The sequence below is a fragment of the Berghia stephanieae genome, chromosome 1 (assembly GCF_034508935.2).
Source record: "Berghia stephanieae isolate SIO BIC M18660-M18661 chromosome 1, UCSD_Bste_1.3, whole genome shotgun sequence".
Taxonomy (NCBI): Eukaryota; Metazoa; Mollusca; class Gastropoda; order Nudibranchia; family Aeolidiidae; genus Berghia; species Berghia stephanieae.
Window position 1 is genome coordinate 37229517 of NC_088360.1, and position 20000 is coordinate 37249516.

Here is a 20000-nt window from a genome sequence, read left to right on the forward strand (position 1 = left end):
CATTGTGAAACATTTGTGGTGATGGGTCTTATATATTTTTATTATCATTATTATTATTATTATTATTATTATTATTATATTATTATTATTATTATTATTATTATTATTATTATTATTATTATTATTATTATTATTATTATTATTATTATTATTATTATTATTATTATTATTATTATTATTATTATATTATTATTTTTTATTATTATTATTACTATTATTATCATCATCATCATTATTATTATTATTATTATTATTATTTCTTTTATTATTACTATTATTACTATTATTACTACTACTATTATTATTATTATTATTATTATTATTATTATTATTATTATTATTATTATCATTATTATTATTATTATTATTATTATTATTATTATTATTATTATTATTATTATTATTATTATTATTATTATTATTATTATTATTATTATCGATATCAATTTTTTTTTCTAAGGTCAATATACCTACACCTGTTTATTGTCGTATTTAAAAGACGGAGATAATTCTAAATTGGCAAAGCAACGACAAACTTTGGGTGTCTCCCATTCCTGAGGTTAAAAAAAACCCCCCAAAAAACAGCATTACAATCATGAATACAGTTAGCACGTGTTGTCAACATCGGGTGAGTGTACACACATAATTTGGATATTTTCATTCATGCTAAAAATGCAATAAATAATTCAGCCAAAACTTAAACAATTTATTTATTCGTTTTCTTTTCTCTGCCATTCTCATTGTTCACAGCGGACGGATCAAAATACAACTATGACGACCTGCTGTACAAGTCCATCCTATTCTACGAGGCACAGAGATCTGGTAAACTACCGGTATCAAACCGTATTCCATATCGTGGGGATTCAGCTTTAGGTGACAAGGGAGATAACGGTGAAGACCTTACTGGTGGATGGTATGATGGTGAGTTATCCTCCTTTTTTTCAAAGAAGGAAAAAATGTGACTCGGCAACCGTGGCTCAGTTCTCAATAACGACGACAACTACACCAACAGCAGCAACAACAAGAGCAGCAACAATGTCAAAAAAAAAACAAAAAAAAAAAAACAACAAAAAATACAGCTAATGATTTATGAAGCTGTCTAAAAGTCCTCTTATATTATGAGCATTTTTGAAAGGGTACAGCTTCGCCTTGAAAAGTGCCAGTCTATTTACAAAGTTATTGGAAATGTTTGGGTGTATTATTTAGTATTAGTTACAAACATTATGTTAATGGTTGCAACATAACAAGTGGGAACGAGTATCCCAACTGAATTAAGGAATTACCCTATTCATGAGCGGGGCAATGATCTTTCATGACATAATGCTTATTCCTTTACAGCGTTATTTAATGGATTAAAAAATAACTTTATATAGCGCAATATCCAGTAAATGTGCTCAAAGCGCTTTACAAGGGGTCCCTGTTCAACAGCAACAATTAACATGTAGGACGGGACATGACGTCTGTTAGGTGATATTACATTTTTTCGGACAAAGACAACGCTGTTAACGGCCAGTACTCATTTTACACATGAGTACAGTGAGAGAATAAAGAGCCTTTTCCAAGGACTCAACTATGCGCCGAGCGCGAGGCTCGAACCCAGGACCTTCCGATCCGAAAGCGATTGTCACTAGACCACATAGCCGGATACATATATCTCAAAAATGGTATGGGGTGTCGCGTCGGGTGTCGGATATGGTTCCGTATAAGATAACATGAAATAACCAAGATAGAAAAACATATTTCAAAATGAGATTTTTAAATCAGAATCTTTATGAAAATTTAAACCTTATATAGGTATCTCGAACTATACCACACAAATCTATTTATATTTTTATATTGTACTAGTTCCAGCTCCCCCAACATTTCATGTCTATTAATAGTATGAAGGTGACGTCACTTAGGTCTTTGTTATTGCTTTTGCCATCCGCGTTTATGAGTAATTTTCACTAAACTGCATTAACCAGACAATAAATGTTTATACATAGTTTTGTGTGTTGGTCCGTTATATTTCCGGATGGCAATGTTGTGAGCTTCTTAGCCAAGCGCATACTATCTATAGAGTATCAATGTGACAAATTAGGGAGCAAGCATACGCACTTTTTCATACATGCTTTTTCAGATCTTATTCTATTGTGTTGGACGCCCACCATCTAAATTAATCGGATAGAATGGTCTCTGACCACTAGGTAGTTCCACGATGTCATGACCAGTTCCACTTAACTGTCTTGTGTGTGTAGCAGAGCTGTCAATTCCTGGGCCCCACATTCATCTCTTCTTATAGACAGTATGCGCTTGGCTAAGAAGTTCACAACATTGCCATCCGGAAATATAACGGACCAACACACAAAACTGTGTAACCATGAACTTTTATAGTCTGGATAATACAGTTAGCTGAGAATTACTCATAAACGTGGATGACAAAAATCAATAACAAAAACTGGAGTGACGTCAACTTCATTCTATCTATAGTTTACCCAATTCATTGCACGTGTGATACACCGACTCAATTTGGTATTGTGTCGCTCTATGACTCAGTGGTACTGTGTCTAGTTTTGTCACAAAAGTCAAGCAATGTTAAGCATGCGGCGATGTAGTCTAGTGCTATGACTCACGCTTTCGGATAGGAAGGTCCTGGGTTCGAGCCTCGCCTGGCGCATGGTTGAGTCTTTGGAGAAGGCTCTTTACTCACATTCTCTCACCGTACTCAGGTGTAACATAAGTACCTGGCCGTTAGCAGCGTTGTCTCTGTCCGAAAAACAATTGTAATATCGCCTAACAGGTTAAATGTTACTGTTGGCCCGTGACCCTTTGTAAAATGCTTTGAGCACGTTTAGTGGATATTGCGCTATATAAAAGCTCATTAAAAAAAACATGGTCAGTGGCCATATGGATGACAATGATCGTGGAAGATTTTGTTCCCAATGGTATGTCCTTGGGTAAGGTACTTAACACAGATTACTCCACTCGACTCACGTGTGAATGAATACCTGGCTACAGGCAGTGGCGAATTTGTAAGAGTGTTAATACAAAAAGGACTTCTTACAGGCGACTAGCCAGCTAGTGGAATATATAAAAAAATGTAAAGGTCATTCAGTATGTTCATAATTGTTTATGTTCATTAAATTATCGTTATCGTGTTGGGATAGAACAAATTTTTTGAAAATGTATTTGAAAGTGAAAACAATTAGGATAACAATTATTTCATTCTTGTTGGTGAGGTATATCATTTCAAAGAAATCTTCATTATATAGACCTTAAAGTCATTTTTAGCACCTGGTTCAACCGGGCATTATACCAGATATTGATGGTGGATCACATATATTATAGTAATTTCAGCATCTAATAAATATATTTTGTTTGCTACGATCAACTCATTTATTGAAATGTATTACAACTGGTTTTAGTCTATCAGATATGATCAACATCTGAACTTCGCATTCAATCATTTAGGGTTGAATTACACATACGCATAATCTAAAACAGTAGGTATTGAATTCTAGATCGGACACCAAGCAAGTTTTTAAAAGATGAAATCACCAGAACACAAGAAAATAAAAAGGGGTAATAAAAAAAGACAGAAACTTAAGAATAATAACTGACAGGCCATATCAATGCTTTACGTTCAAATCTTTTGTTCGGCATCATTCACTAAGAACACTTACATGTATCGATGTCTTTTTTACTTTTACTCCATTGTGTTACAGCTGGTGACCACCAGTGGCGGTTCTAGCCTATTTACATTGGTGGGGCAAAGATGCTTCGGTCATATATATATATATATATATATATATATATATATATATATATATATATATATATATATATATATATATATATATATATTTTTTAATTTATTTTTTTTATTGTTTTTTTTATTTATTTATTTATTTATTTATTTTTTGATTTATCTTTTCATTTTTTTAAAAGTTATTTATTTATTTATTTATTTATTTATTTTTTAATTAATTTTTTTAAATTATTATTTTTTTCACCTTTAAAAAATAATATTTCAACCACAAATATCACATTTACAATGAAATGACAATACCAGTAGATTTTAATTATTCCAAACGTAATCAAAAATGAATCACGAAAGAGAATACAACTAAAAAATAAAGCGACGAGACATAATGCGACAACACCTTGACAATACAAGTCCATTTCGTTCACTCGAAAAATTAAAGATTTGCTTTAATCCCTCAACGGCGAGATAAATATTTCTGTTACATTACTGGTTTTCAGTAGTATGTAGTAACCTTAAAGTTTTAATCGAGAAGCAACAACAGCGATATGACTCGAGTTTCATTCAGAGCTCAAATTGCATTTCACTGCTGTCTTGATGATTAGAATGACTGTGCCGGTGGTGGTAGTGGTTGGAATAGTGGTAGCGGTGGTGGTGGTGGTGGAGGAGGATGTAATTATGGTAGTGGTTTTGGTGATGCTGTTGGTTAGAATGATAGTTGTGGAGACGATGACGGAAATTTTATGATGATGTTGATATTGTTTTTATTGCTATTGTAGTACTTGTTGTTAATATTGTTGTTGTTGTTGTTGTTGTTGTTAATGAAGAAGAAGATGATGATGATGATGATGATGATAATGATGATTATGATGACAACGACGATGTCGTCGACAATGATGGTTACCATACGATATTACAAAGTTTGTTCAATCTTAGGCTTTCGACAATAAATCATACAATTTGATGACCACATACATGAAAGTGGAAAAAAAATGGTAAATGGAACCAAACAATAAACTGATACCATTAATAACAACAAAAAAATACAACAATAGTAATACCACCAATACGTACAATAATAATAATAATAATAATAATAATAATAATAATAATAATAATAATAATAATAATAATAATGATAATAATAATAATAATAATAATAATAATAATAATAATAATAATAATAATAATAATAATAATAATAAGAATAAGAATAATAATAATAATAAGAATAATAATAATAATAATAATGATGATGATAATAATAATAATAACAATAATAATATTACCATCATCATTACTACCACCACCATCATTACTACTACCACCACCGCTACCACTATCACTACCACCATCACCATCATTATTACGTTTCCAATCATTTTTTCTCGTTTTAAAAAATTTGATATCTATCAAAACAGACGAAATTCCGGTCATTTTTTTAAAGGGTAGTTAAAATATCTACGATTTTATTAGCCCTGAAAACTACGATTTTTATTTTCCTATTTCAAGTAGGCAGCTCTGATATGACAAGTATCAGTATCAGTTCCATAGTCAAAATAAGACAAACAAAAACAAAGTTTATTTAATCTTAGGCTTTCGCCAATACTTCATACAATACAATTAAGACAAAATAATGTTACCAATTTCTCCTCATGCATTCGTTAGACTATAACAATAACGACCGTGTTATCTTTACTCTTTACCCAACCAACCCCGAGCTTCCCGCCTCTTCATCGCGAACAACTTCTTATGTATGTAGTAGCTTCAGGACGGGCAAGTACGGAATCTGCCCACCCTTCCGTATTTCCTCTATAACTTAGTTAGAATTCAACTCTCTCCTTTCTCAGAAGAGTATTTCTCGTATACTAATTCAATTGTTGAGAAAACCAAAATGGTGGTTGTATTTTATATATTTATTTAGTCGTGACTTTTGAATAAAAGTGTTTTGTTTTATTAGACGGAATACAATAGAAAATTACATTGTTTTGCAAAATTATTTTGTCTGGCAATAAAAATACAGCGGTAATTAATTTAAGAATTAAAAAAAAAAGAACTAACAAATTAATTTGTTAAAAAACAAAACAAAAAAAAAAAACACCCAAAACAACAACAACAACAAAAAACAAATAAGAAAACAGTTTAAATAAATGAGTTTTGAGAAGCACTAAAGAAAACGAGAAAAAAAGAAAAGTTTAAATGGATAAACAAATATATAAAAACAACACAAATTAATACTAAATTGATATAAAATTAGTAAATTAATAAATTTAATTCAATACTGGAACATTCCCAAAGTCATTACATCAATGGTACCAGCACAAGTAAGGCAATAAATAAGAAAAAGTTCGTTTGCCAAAATCTCTATTTAGTTTTCACTGGTTAATAAGGTGGGCTCATTTGAATTAGCCCGACCTAGTACTGGAGAGGCCAGACAGCAAAATCGGAGTTAGTTCACCGTCAGGCGACGTGACGATGAGATGACGATGTGGGCGGAGTGGAGTGGTTGGGGGGGGGGGGTGATAAAAAAAGAACAGGAGCGTATCCTGGTTTATGCATTACGGGATGCATGGTGATTCTCAATCTATCAAAAATACACACAAATTGATTTCAGTACGAAGTATCAAGTTTAAGTAGTAACTTTTGAAATTATCTAATTTAAATTTGATTATTTCAGACCTGGTAATACAGCATATAACTTGAAAAAACAGGCTGGTATTTGCCCACCCTGCCCATTATTACCAGCCGTCGCTGGTGACCACATCAAATTCAATTTTCCCATGGCTTATTCAACTGTCGTTCTGGCTTGGGGACTTCTAGAGTATCCCGATGCCTACCAGGCTGCTGGGCAGATGGATTATATGCTGGACTGCATCAAATGGCCTCTCGATTATTTCGTTAAATGTCATACCAAACCTCATGAACTTTATGCTCAGGTAACATTACGGGTTTTATTAATATCAGTTAACGTTTCAAAGTATTTGGCATAATAATATAGGTAGGGATTAAGCATGCTCAATGAGACAAATCCGGTAGAATAACATGGTTGATACGATATAAATATGATGCTGCTATAAACATGACAAAATATTTTATAATGAAAAGGCTGTTGTTAATAATGAGGATGTCAACGAGAAGGAAGAGATATGGAAGGAGGAGGAGGGGGCAGAAGAAGGAGAAGATAGAAAGGAAGATAGGTGGTCAGGAAAGAGGAAAAAGATGTTTTCACTCCGTGGTTGAATATACTATCTTTATTAATTTGTTGTCTGCTGGCTAGAATATTACTTTTAATTCATGTGACACCGTGTATTACACACCTATGGAGTTTTCGTAAGAACCTCGTTGGTTTCCCAATTCTCAGCAAATGTTCACTTTCAAATATTAATCTTATTAATTTTTCAGGTAGGAGACGGCGGGGCAGACCACAGCTACTGGGGTCCACCAGAGAAGATGACCATGGCCCGTCCAGCCTACAAGATCACAGAAAGTAATCCTGGTAGTGATTTGGCGATGGAAACGGCCGCTGCTTTCGCTGCGGGTTATTTGGTGTTCAAAGACAAAAGTAAGTAGACATTCTTGTGAAAAAAGTTGTAGTCCTTATAAAGCCACGATACCCATGGAGTTTGAATGTTATCGGTTTCTACATCTGTAACAAAAATCACCCTCCATTTGCCTAAATGAGCCAATAAAATAGTAGAAAAAGACAATGAGTAAATGTGACTCGTATGAAAGATGCGTTGTCCTCTTTTATATGAGTCACGTTTACTCATTTTATATCTCTATCCATGTTAGACTCTTGCTACTCAATCGCTTATGGATGGACAAAAAGGACAAACAACAAAAAACCACTCAATGTGGATTCAAATTAGTCTAGTGCTCAACTGATGAATAACTTTGTCATTTATACAGTGTAATAACATCATCCAAATTATGTACTCTAACTCAGGCTTTAGAGTTTTAATTCCAAATATAAGATGATATTCATTCTTTCAAAATTACAGAAGGAAACCTTACATGCAATTTTTCATTTGAGACGCAATGTTTACACATCACTACCAGTAGTTTGTTCCTTTTTAACATATAAACACGAATGTTGGATAATTTAATCATTGAGTGAAATATAATAAATTGTATTAAACGCTCCTCGCCTTTCTATTAATTGAGACTACTTAACGTCTTTGTTAGTTTACGTGAGAGGTATTTCCATAGAGAGCATCCGTTGCGTCCAGCTACTTGTGACAAATTGCTAACATAAACTATCTGTAGTCTTTGGATATATGGCTAAAATAGACTCCCCCCCCCTTCCCCAGTAAAGTGACGTTGACAGTATTTGATCAACGCGATACACAGTTTACAACTCAGCGATCGTATCAATTTTATTTTTCACATTAAAAATATTATGATAAATCACCCCTTCAACGTTGGGTTATTTTTTACCCCACAGATGCAACCTATGCCCAAGATCTTTTGAACCGTGCCGAGCAGTTGTGGGATTTTGGATGGAACTTCCGTGCAAAATACAGTGATTCAGTATCGGCTGCTGCTGGCTATTACCGGTATGTGTCTAACACATTTAAATGATTATCAAATTAATCAGTGGCGAGTTCTGTAGACTAGGCAAAGAGAAACCAAGAGCCTTCTAAATAGTGATGTATATTAATTGATAAGATATTTACTACTCGAGACGGAGATTTAAAAAAAAATCAGGTACCGATTCAGGTCATACTGTTTAGTCAACAATTTTATCTTTATAATATCTCCTAACAAGGGTTTTTACCAATACATTTTATTATCACCATCTGAAAATAAACATTATATCCACTTTGTTATATTTCTCTCTATGTAATACCGGTTCTTGTGGTAAACATCCAACCGTAGATTACAATAAAAGGACCGAAAATCTCATCGTTCCAGTTTCACTGAGCGAAACCGTGCAAATTTCGGCATCATGAGCTCGATGGCTCTAAAACTCTTATTTTGATTTCCGCATTTACTTTTAAAGGTCAATTAGTACTATCAGAGCGTATGTTTAATAATAACAATAAAAAAGACGACTAAACTTGTTGTTTTTTTTTGTAATGTATATCAAAGTCACAATCATTTTAAAACTTCTGTAGATCCTTCAACATCACTGATGAATTGTCTTGGGGATCTACCTGGTTGTACATGGCTACCAATGACTCTAAATATTTGGCAGCAGGGTTGCCAGTTTGGCATTTTAAATGCCAGATTCCAAAAATCTGGCATTTTTGAAAACCGTTTGGCATTAGAAAAATCATTTGGCATTTGGCATTTTCATTTGGCATTTTCTTTTCTTGTATATTATACTTCAAATGACACCTTTTCTTAATTATTTCTAAATGCGTAAAAACAAACATCTTCACATTTCTTTTTCATTCTTAAAATCCAACCGTGGTGTAGTGGTTTAGCACTCCACTTAGTAGTCAGTAGGTAAATAATTACCCCAACAGGAAATTTAGTATAATTCCCAAAAAAAAAAACAAAAAAAAAAAACAAAACAAAAAATAAAATAAAAGAAAAAGAAAAGAAAACACGCAAGCCACCAGGATATGATAGTAAATTGTCTATCAAAAGTGAGTAGTTTTCTTAGTGGGGGTGGGAGTCAACAGACTTTGGCATCTTTTTGAGTGTTTTGGCATTTTTTGAGTCTTCCCCTGGCATTTTGTTGAAAAATAATCTGGCAACCCTATTTGGCAGCCGCTGAGAAAACAGTTGACCTTGAACCCGAATGGGGCATGTCATGGGATGACAAGACAATTGGAAACCAAGTAAGGTTCTGTCTAAATAAACATTCCAGTTTGTCCACACATTAGATAAAATCTAAAACGCTCGAGTACATTGTACTTTTAGATTCTGAATATTAAATGTTTATAATAGGCATAATTATTAAAACGTATTTGATGTTCATTTAATGGAGCAAATTATAGGATAGCACGAATTACAGATATATCTTTATCATTACAATAAATATAACAACCTTATAGTGTTTCATAAATTTATATTGAAAATGTTCTTCAAATAACGAACCTTTAAAAACACAATAAATAGACAGTTTAAACGAAGTTTAAAGAACTAATTTATCTCTTTTTGTTCAGACATAGATTTGATCTTAGCGTCTTAACTCTCAAACGTTCCACAAATAGAAACCACGATCACCGGTGATCGTGACAACGCCCCCTTTTTCATAATCCCATTTTGCGGTAAAAAATCGCCAGATTATGTGTTGAAACTATTATTTTATTATAAAAGAATGATTTTCATTTAATAATTCATCACAATTATGTTAAAAATGTAAAAAAATGTTACGAAATAATGAGAGATACGAAAGCTAGGTTGCTAACGACTCCATCCGTTACCTTCGATCCGCCATTTTGTTTCGGGAAATCTTTCTACAACTCCAACTCACAATTTATCAAATTTATATTATTTAAACTTTTTGCACCATGGCAAATCTCAAAGAGTCTGAAATTTATGACATCCTCTTCAACGTGGATGTAAGTGATGACGAGGATGATGATGAAATTGAGTCCGAATGGTCTCAAGAATTCGACCTGCCGTACTCGCCAAATATGGGATCTGACAGTGAGAACGACGAGTAAGTATTTTCAGAAATCTTCTCAAAGTAACATCAAACGATCACATAATGCCCATGATATGTATATTTTATTCAACTTTATTATCTATTTCATTAATATAGTACAAAAAGTTTTTTTTTTTTGTTTATAATTGTATTTATGAAGTGCTTGAGTTTGACTAGGACGAGTGAAGTGTTGTGTGTTGAAAATGTAAACAAACACGGAGGTCAGAAGACGGTTAGTTCGGCCACTTGAATGAGATATAGAAATGATTTGTATGTCTTGATTTGATGTGTCGACAATTTGTATAATAAAATATTGTTCTTTTTTCTTTCTTCTAGCGAGATTCGTATTCCGTGTGAGGACTGTGGGAATGAAACTGGGAGACATGCACAAGTCCCTACTCCTACTGATGATACTGACACTGCCACTGCCACAACTAGTTCTGCTTGTCAAAGAAAAAGGTGAGAACTGACCTGATATTTAGTTGTTCTTATAGAGCATTTATATTCATATTGACTGTTTTGTGTTTTCTGATGTATTATTGTTGATATTATGTTATATATTCAGTTTTGGGTCTACAGGAAGATTATTTATAGTATTTTTACTCTACTCAACTCTATGTCAAGAAATATTATTCCAGAACTAGTGTGTGATGTAAAAAAGGGAGAGTGATAAAATATTTTGATATTTTATATTTATATGTGTAATTAATTGCTTTCTCCTTTCAGAATTATTTTTCATTTCCTTTGTTTTCAAAGTACTTCTTTTTATTTTAATTCTTGTTATTATTATTTTCTTCAGGCGTTCGGATCATGATGAAATCCCTGGCCCATCACAGCCGAAGAAACTATGTGTGGATGGTGGTCCCGAGAACAAAGTGCCACCTTTTCTCCCTGAGCGAGTCCCTGGTCCACGCCTGCCTGATACGGTGACTCGCTTAGATCACCGAAAATTTTTAACGCCTTTAGATTTTTTTCGTTTGTTTTTTACTCAAGAACTGTTGTCTTTGTTTTGTGAGTGGACGAATGATTATGCGAGTATGTGTGCGGATTCGAAACCGACGTTGCATAAGAGGTGGAAGGATGAACCTGTGAATGTGGATGAAATGTATAGATTTATTGGTTTGTTGATGTACATGAGTTGTGTGAAAGTGGAGCGTGTTACTTTATATTGGTGTGAGGAGACATTGTTGAATGGTTTGTGGGCGCGTCGGTTTTTGTCAATTTGGCGTTATAAATGTCTTATGAGTTTTTTAAAAATAAGTAATTTTAGAACAGAAAATAGAGATGATAAATTATGTAAAGCTAGATTTATGATGGATTATATTCGTAGAAAATGTATGAAATTGTTTCAACCTTATCAGAATATTTCAATAGATGAGAGGATGGTTAAAAATAAGGGAAGGTATAGCTTTAGAATGTATATGAAGGACAAGCCAACAAAGTGGGGAATGAAATTGTGGGTTTTAGCAGATTCAAAGGCAGGGTATACACACAATTTTGATGTTTATTTGGGTAAGGTAGGGGGTAATACAACAAATGGTTTAGCTTATAATGTGGTTATGCAGTTGCTTGTTGGCTTGTTCAATCAAGGATATCATTTATATGTGGATAATTTTTATACTAGTGTTCAACTTTTTAAAGATTTGGTTGTGAAGAATGTGAGAGCTTGTGGGACAATAATAGTTAATCGAAAAGGATTTCCAGTTAGTCTAAAGAACGTTAGAGAATGGGAAAAGAGGGTTAAGAGGGGGGAGTTTAGATGGCATAGGGATGGTGATATTTTAGCTTTACAGTGGAAAGATAATAAGACAGTTTCATTTATATCTACAATACATGATGCAAATAAGGAGGCAGTAGTACAACGTAGGAGTAAAGATAATGGGGTTTTCAGAAAATTAGATGTTGCACAGCCTGAATTAGTTAAAGATTACAATAAGAATATGAATGAGGTAGATTTGTCTGATCAACTTATTGGGAAATATAATAGTCTTAGAAAAACACACAAGTGGTGGAAAAGTTTATTTTTTCATTTTATTGACATTGCTAGGGTTAATAGTTATATTCTGTTCAAAGAATATAGAGCTAGGCATAGTGATATTGAAGAATTACAGAGACCAAAACAGTATAATCAGTTAGATTTTACTCTGGAGTTAGCCAGGCAGTTAGGCGGGATAGATGATCTAGAGGGTCCACCACTTGCTTTAAATACAAATTGTAATTGTAAATGTAAAAGTAAATCTAAAGCAAATAGCAGGAATAGTGATAATAATGATATAGATGAAGAAATTAAGTTAATCCATCCAATTTTACCAGATGCTTCTTCAAATTCAAGGGGTGATTGTAGGTTATGCTTAGATAGGGGGAAAGTACAGAAAACTAGACATAGGTGTTTATATTGTAAAAAATGGTTTTGTTTACAGCCGGATAGAAAATGTATGTTGTGGTATCATACAGTTCTTGAGTAAATTATTTGATTTATTATTGTATTTTAAAATGCTCTTTGTTTTTTAAATGTTAAATTGTCTGTATATTTTTATTTTATTTTGTTAAGGTACTGTTACTGTGAAATTAAAATATTTTCGCACTCTGCGAATAATCATTCGTTTTCGCTCTTTGCGGAAAAAAAAATACTATTCGCTCTCTGCGAATACATTTACATATATAAATAAATATATATGTATACTGAAGTCCTTTATTATATTTATCCATGTATTATCAATTGTATCAGTAAGAAGGAACTTGTGTATATTTTTGGTGTGTATAGTTCAGTCTTTGCACTAAACAAGTGACACACAAGTGAATTTTAAAATAATTATATAATTTTACTTTTGTAATGGAATTATTACCCCAAAACCTTTTCACCATGTTGAAATGTCTTCTTGTATCATGTGTTTAGGTCTGTTGACCAAGATATATCCAAAATATGCCAAAGAAATGCTGACATAAGCAATTTAGAGACATTTTTGTGAACATGTAAAAATTATTGGATTATGCCCCTTGTTTGAGTAAATGTGTGGATACATTTGAGACCCCACCAGATGCTCAATTTATGCATTACATACTTGAGTTTTGCATAAAAGTTGTAAGACATGATGTATTTTTAGAAAATAAACTTGTTTTGATCATAATTTTGAACAGTTATTTTTTTCCTTCTTGGCATTTGCAGAAAATGCAGTTTTTACTTGAAAATTTGAGACCCTACCTTGACACATAAATCATATTTGTGTCCAGGAAAGTGCCTTGAAATTATAAAAAACTTTAAGAATGTGAAACTAAAACATCTGACGAGCAAATTGATATATAACATGCCAGCATTAGCGCACAGTGAGTGAGTTCAGGGTATCCTAATGTACCTGCACCCCCTCCATTCACAATTTTTGCTCAAAACAGTGGAACGTTTGAGACTTAAACTGTGAGAGAAGTCAGGAATAGTGTCATTAACACGAGTGTTACAACTTTTTGCAATTAATGAGTTGCCGCGGCAGCAAGGCCTGGACTCTAAATTGAAAACATTGCACTTATCAATAGAATTTTTTCATATCATTTTTGTCAATACGAATTACTTTATTGGGCTGTGCAAACCTTTAGCCTATGATGTGAGGGACATGAAAATAATTCTCTTATCAAAATCTCACCAATAAAAATGTTAACTGGATACAATCATTTTTGGTTAGGCGACGTCATAATTTAGTGGTTCGGATTATTGAGAGTTCGTTAAAAATTCAAAACATAAATAAAATTATATTTCCGATAGGTTTTGTTTAACGGATTTTTAAAATAGTCGTCTGTTCTTGGTTTTATTGTTCGGGGCTTTTTATTTGTTTGTTTTTGTTGTTGTTTATTTTGGGTATTTTTTTTCTTTTCTTTTTTTGTTTGTTTTGGTTTAACATTTCACTGTAAATTCACACGATCTCTTACTATTTGTTTTGAAAGCTTTGTATTTGTAATGTGCGCTTGGCTGAGAAGCTCACAACATTGCAATCCGGAAGAACAACGGACCAACACACAAAACTGTGTGTAACCATGAACGTTTATAGTCTGGTTAATAATCTTTAGTGAGAATTACTTATAAACGCGGATGGCAAAAAAACAATAACAAAGACCTGAATGACGTTAACATCGATCTATATATACAGTTATAACTGAAACGGATCAAAAATATGTTAGGTTTTGGCTCATGATTTGTGTTCTCAATAAAAAAAATATCTGATCTTTAATTGTTGATCAAGTAAATCCAATTATCAATGTTTCATTAAATATTTAATCTATTTCCTTTTATTGTGTATGACATTTTGGATTTTAGTTACGATACAATATTATGTTGTACGGTTATTTTCGAATCACATCCTTGCAATTATGTCATTTATTCCTATTTGAATGCAGGTCCTGCTTTACAAACTAACAGGCAAGGACATTTATAAGACTGCCATTGAGGGATCGTTCAAATCCTGGTTCCCCGGAGGAGGCATTAATTACACACCTAAAGGTCTTGCCTGGAGGTCACAATGGGGGTCTCTACGGTATTCCTGTGAGTGTCCATTTCTTCAGACGTTGTTTGCATATCTAGTTTTATTTTATTTTATGTATTTATTTAATCATTTATTCAAATATCTATTTAATTTTCTAAAGTATAGCCTTGATGAATCAAAACATTGACCATAACGATGTGGATGTCTTTGTATGTAAAATATGTCAAGTCTACCGTGTTTGACGAGATGGCCACAACTCATTTGCGTGGTATCTTCTATCCCCAGGTGTATGGCACTTGTAGCCAATTACTTACGGATTTATTTATTCCCATCTGGAGAATAGCGCCGTTACTAAATCTTTTCTACTGTCCTGTTGGCTGCAGCATTACTAGCCTAACTCCAGAATGTATCACCATTTTGCCCCTTTCCCTCTTAACTGTCCTTCTCCATTTTTCTCTCGGTCTTTTTTTTTTTGGCAATAAACATGCAGCACTTAACCTATGAATGATCTTTTATCCTAAAATACCAAATATGATAAAAATTGTGCAGTATTTTTTTTTCGGTATGCAATCATTTTATCCTTAATTCATGATATTTATCAAGTGGAATGTTGATTTTTCAGCCAATATGGCAATGGGAGCCTTGATGGCCGCCGATGCTGGTGTACACTCTGACGATTATCGCCACTGGGCTATGTGCCAAATTCATTACGCTCTTGGTGACACCGGGTTCAGCTACGTAGTTGGATTTGGAAGCAAATCTCCCCAGAGTCCTCATCACAGATCTAGGTAACCGTAGTGAGCGCAAAAGAAACACTATATAGAACCTACCCGATAAAGTAAAATACAATTGACAGACCAGACAAAATAATTACTGAAAGATCATAAAAATGGTATATAATAAGGGAAAATCTGCCATAAATTTTCTTTAATTTCGCACGTCAAACAGTCCAAACATATAAAAGAAAAATGGTGACAAATGTAGAACATAATATAGAAACTTGTTAAGCTGGTATTGGTCCACAGATGCTCATTTGGGATTCATGCCCTTAAAACTTCTGTTGATATAATAATTATATTTGACTTAGCAGGGGCAAAACTACATCTTTGGGCATGTCTTTGGCTGGCAAGCCACTTATAATCTTTGTGGATCGAACGTTTCTAAATTTGAATGTGGAAAAATACGGAAATTTATAGGCTCTACCCAACATTCTCATACTCATATCGCAGACAAACAAGTTTAGATATTCATTGTGAGTAAAAGGGCTTCAAACCAGAATCTTATATGTTTCAAAGACTATTATTTTACAGTTCTTACCATCAATATAAACGCTGTGCTTTGGTTGTTACACTTATTAAGTAAACTTACATGTGTCCAAATGTTAATTTGTCCACAGTTCGTGTCCTAATCTACCAGCACCATGTGGGCCATCAATTATGTCAGGCAAAGGCCCCAACGTTCATACACTGTATGGGGCCCTTGTTGGAGGCCCCGATCAGAGTGATGGATACAAAGATGATCGTTCAAATTACGTCAACAATGAGGTGGCTTGCGATTATAACGCCGGATTCCAGACTGCTATTGCTGGTTAGTCAAATTTTTATAATTGACAGCAATTGTGGTTATACTGTGTGTTAAAAAAAATATTGACACATTTCAGTTTGAATAACTCGAGAGCTATGTAAGATTTCATCAAACGTTCTTTTGCACGCATTTTGCACTATGTGCAGCATTTATTCAAGTTTTGATTGATATGAGGTTTAACACTGTGGACCCTTTGGTAGCCAAGTTATGACGTCATCAGAAGAAAAGGGTAATTTTGACATAAATCGTAATTTATTTTGGCTTTGTCCGACATGATTCTTGAACTTTGACAGACAACTCACTGAAAACATTGCCTTCTCTCCAAAAGTCATTGTCTGATACGAAATGACCAGAGAAACAGCGGTCGGTCCTTTCCTTTTTGATGACATGACAGTGACAAGAGCAACCTATCTGGCCATGTTAGAATCATACGGAGTCCCTCAATTTGCTTATATTTAACCTAATATCTTTTCCCAACAGGATAGAGCTATCCCTTGGTGGAGTTTAAATGTGAGGGAATTTTTTAAATGAAAATTTTCGAAATCGACGGATCGGCCGAGATGATCCAATTTCCTGGCCTCCAAGATCACATGAACTAATCTCACTTGACTTTGAGAATATGCGAAGATCAAATGTTGAGAGGTCCCGTGAGAGACATGCGTGACCTGAAGACAAAAATAAGAGAAGCCATTCGCTCTGTCACATTACTCATGCTGCAAAAGACGTGGGACAAACTGGAGAGACGCTTGCGGCTTGTCATTCAAAATGTGGAGCTTTAAATCGGACGACTGCGCAAACACACGAGCACCAGTTAGATATCAGAAAAAACGTTTATAAATTTAGATTACTAGACGTCTATGATGAAAACCAAATCGATGCCGTTGCAGCTCATATTGAACTTATTGTTCTTTTTTTCTCCCAAAATGTGCATTCACCTTTATTCATGACTTTTAAAATCATAGCGTCAAAGCGTTAACGCATCGTTATTTCTTTTTCAGGACTAAAATCACTGTGGTTAAAGCAAGACCACCCAGAGCAAACGGGGACTGGTACTTGTCCCTACGCATGATTGGTTGGTCCAAATCCAACTCAAAAATGACAAAAAAAAGATGAATTCGTTGTGTTATTATCTTTTATTTTCCGTTGTTACTATGTTGGATTTCAAATTTTAGTACTGTTGTTGTCCACGAAATTGAATAAAGATCATTTTGTATGAATTTGTTAAAACAACACGATTTCATTTTGTTTTGATTAATTTTTTGGCTTGTTTTCCTTGCCATTTATTACATTTTAGCTTTTCTCTATCAAAATTACAATTAAAAATACCCCAATTTTGTGTTTAACACGACTGTCTTTTAAAGTTTTGTTTCCAATCACGTGTTATTATTAAAGTAAAAAGAGGTGTTCATTTCGTCGTTAATGTTGCACATTTGTTAAGCGCAGCTAATCCCACTAGCAGACTCTATTGGGTTGTTTATTGTAAGAGCCTTTTAATAATGGGTTATGACAATTAGTATCTAGCCCTTTGGGCGTCATTTCTTTATGTTTGGGATAAACACAAAATGTGTTCTGAGACCTTTTCAAAATTTGGTGAGCATTAGGGCAGTAAGAGTGCTTCCTCTGTCAAAAAAAAAAAAAATGAAATAGCGCATAACAAATGGTGTTCTATTTTACATGTGAATTGTTACATGGAACCCCCTGTAAAGCGTTTCAGCACATAATATGGTGGATATTGCTCTGAATGAGACGTCCGTTTAAAAGAAAAGAATCAACGCAATGCTCCTTTGGTTTTTAGATAAACTGCGACCCCAATATTATTTTTTATTTTAGAGTCACACGGCAGCCAAAAAAGCTCAGTTGGGAGAGCGTTAGACTGAAGATCTAAAGGCCCCTGGTTCGATCCCGGGTTTCGGCAATTATCCGGTGGCTGCCAGTTTTTCCTTTTTAAAATCTTTTTTTCTTTTTCCTTTTCTCTTTACCCTTTATATTCATAGTACACCAGAGATAAGCCTTTTGGAGTTCCTTTTATTAACCAACAGCTGGCGATACGGTTTACTAAATCCACAGGCCTGAATTGAATATAATTAACTGACAATAGATATGCGTATTTTCATGATTGGTGTGCTTTTTACGATTCACAATTCTTTGGTTATTATTCCATTCTGTCATTTGCAATCGATTGTCTATTTTACACAGTACATGTCATCTCTTTTGCAAAAGAATTCCATATCCATGACTGGAAATATAGCCAGATACAGTACTTGTGTACACATGAATTGAATAGATTTAGGACACAACAAAAATGACAGTTAATTTAAAGCAGAAATGTGCGAGGAAGGCAATGTTACCATGGAAACATTATATCACAAAACATAATATATCCTAAGGGTTGCTAATGTCAAAAGGCCTTTGAAAACCCTTTGAAGTAAAAAATAAAAAGTACAGGTCAATAATTTCCTGGTGTGATCATAGCATATTATGATCATTATAAGCAATAAAAAAATTAACAATTAAAACTAATTTATCAAATATATATTGTAAGTTATGGAATATTTTGAAGTGACTTTTATTTTGAGTCTTTGATTTAAAATTGTTACTCAGCCTGCAATTAAAAACTTGCCGAATAGTTGTAAAAGAAAGTGTGATAAAAAATTTATATTGGTCTAAGCGGGTACATTTAGAAAGAGTGTTTTGTGATCAACTTGGTCAAAGTTGGACAATCTTGTATAACTGTATAAGAATAAAAAAAAGAATGAAGATTTGAAATTGAAATAAACATTTTAAAATGTAAGTAATGTAGGTACATTCCTTAAAATGTTAAATTGTGGGCTAAAAAGCTCCAGAGTTAAACTTTTAAAAGACATTTAAAGCCTATCGAGAGTTTGTTTAATTTTCTTTTTAAGTGTAAAATTATGACAACATTTGTCTCTAACATCGTATTATAATGTTTTGACTTCCAAATTCATGTCGTCTTCATCTCAAATTCTACAGAGTTGTAACGTTCAAATAAACTCCGTCTTTGGACCGTAAAATGAGTGTACTCTCCGGTTTTGGCGGGCGTTCAGGGATGGTTTCTAACTTGAATTTCAGCACAATGTTGGCAACAGCCGTCTTCAGCTGAGTTTGAGCAAAAGATTTTCCAATACAGTTTCTGAAAAAAAGTAGAAAAAAAGAATTATGTAGACGTCTACGTTTATCTTGATTTCTCAAATAATCATTTTTTTAAACCAGAGCTGTTTTAACACGCTATACACATGCGCGAGCGCACAGACACTCAGTGGAGTGGCCAGTGGTACTATGCCACGTCTTGTCACAAAAATCAAGTGATGTTAAGCATGGCCCGTTGCAACTGCAGGACAAATAGAACGACGGCCCCTTACAAGGAAACTGCTTACAAAAGGCCATCATCTATAAAGCTAACATAACCAACAATAACACTAAGGCATAATACAATGGGAGCACAGAACCACCATTCAAAACCAGATATGACAATCACAAAACAACCACGAATAACGAAAACAGAGCCAAGAGCACAAACTTATCAATGCACTACTACTGGGATCAAATAAATGAAAACAAAAACGCCAACAGTAACATGGGATGT

General features: G+C 33.6%; 2 protein-coding genes and 1 non-coding gene across 5 annotated transcripts in view; 2 read left to right on the top strand and 1 right to left on the bottom strand.

The window, feature by feature from the left end:
• Positions 1-17626, top strand: part of LOC144973407 (endoglucanase 4-like) — a 35164-nt gene extending 17538 nt beyond the window's left edge. Inside the window, exons 10-19 of the mRNA XM_078915832.1 lie at positions 751-921; positions 6488-6678; positions 7145-7304; positions 8187-8298; positions 8860-8938; positions 9469-9531; positions 14727-14871; positions 15435-15600; positions 16209-16399; positions 17395-17626. Of these exons, the coding sequence (XP_078771958.1) occupies positions 751-921; positions 6488-6678; positions 7145-7304; positions 8187-8298; positions 8860-8938; positions 9469-9531; positions 14727-14871; positions 15435-15600; positions 16209-16399; positions 17395-17465 (1349 nt within the window). The 3' untranslated portion in view covers positions 17466-17626. The remainder of the gene's footprint in view (positions 1-750; positions 922-6487; positions 6679-7144; positions 7305-8186; positions 8299-8859; positions 8939-9468; positions 9532-14726; positions 14872-15434; positions 15601-16208; positions 16400-17394) is intronic.
• A 612-nt stretch (positions 17627-18238) lies between these two features.
• Trnaf-gaa (transfer RNA phenylalanine (anticodon GAA)) lies at positions 18239-18311 on the top strand. Its single transcript has one exon. It is a non-coding gene; the product is annotated as a tRNA-Phe (tRNA).
• Positions 18312-18945: 634 nt separating this feature from the next.
• The window catches only part of LOC144973382 (leukotriene-B4 omega-hydroxylase 3-like), a 15573-nt gene continuing 14518 nt past the window's right edge, over positions 18946-20000 (bottom strand). For all 3 annotated transcript variants that reach the window (XM_078915736.1, XM_078915746.1, XM_078915754.1), the window contains one exon: positions 18946-19547. In XM_078915736.1, the coding sequence (XP_078771862.1) occupies positions 19382-19547 (166 nt within the window). In that variant the 3' untranslated portion in view covers positions 18946-19381. The remainder of the gene's footprint in view (positions 19548-20000) is intronic.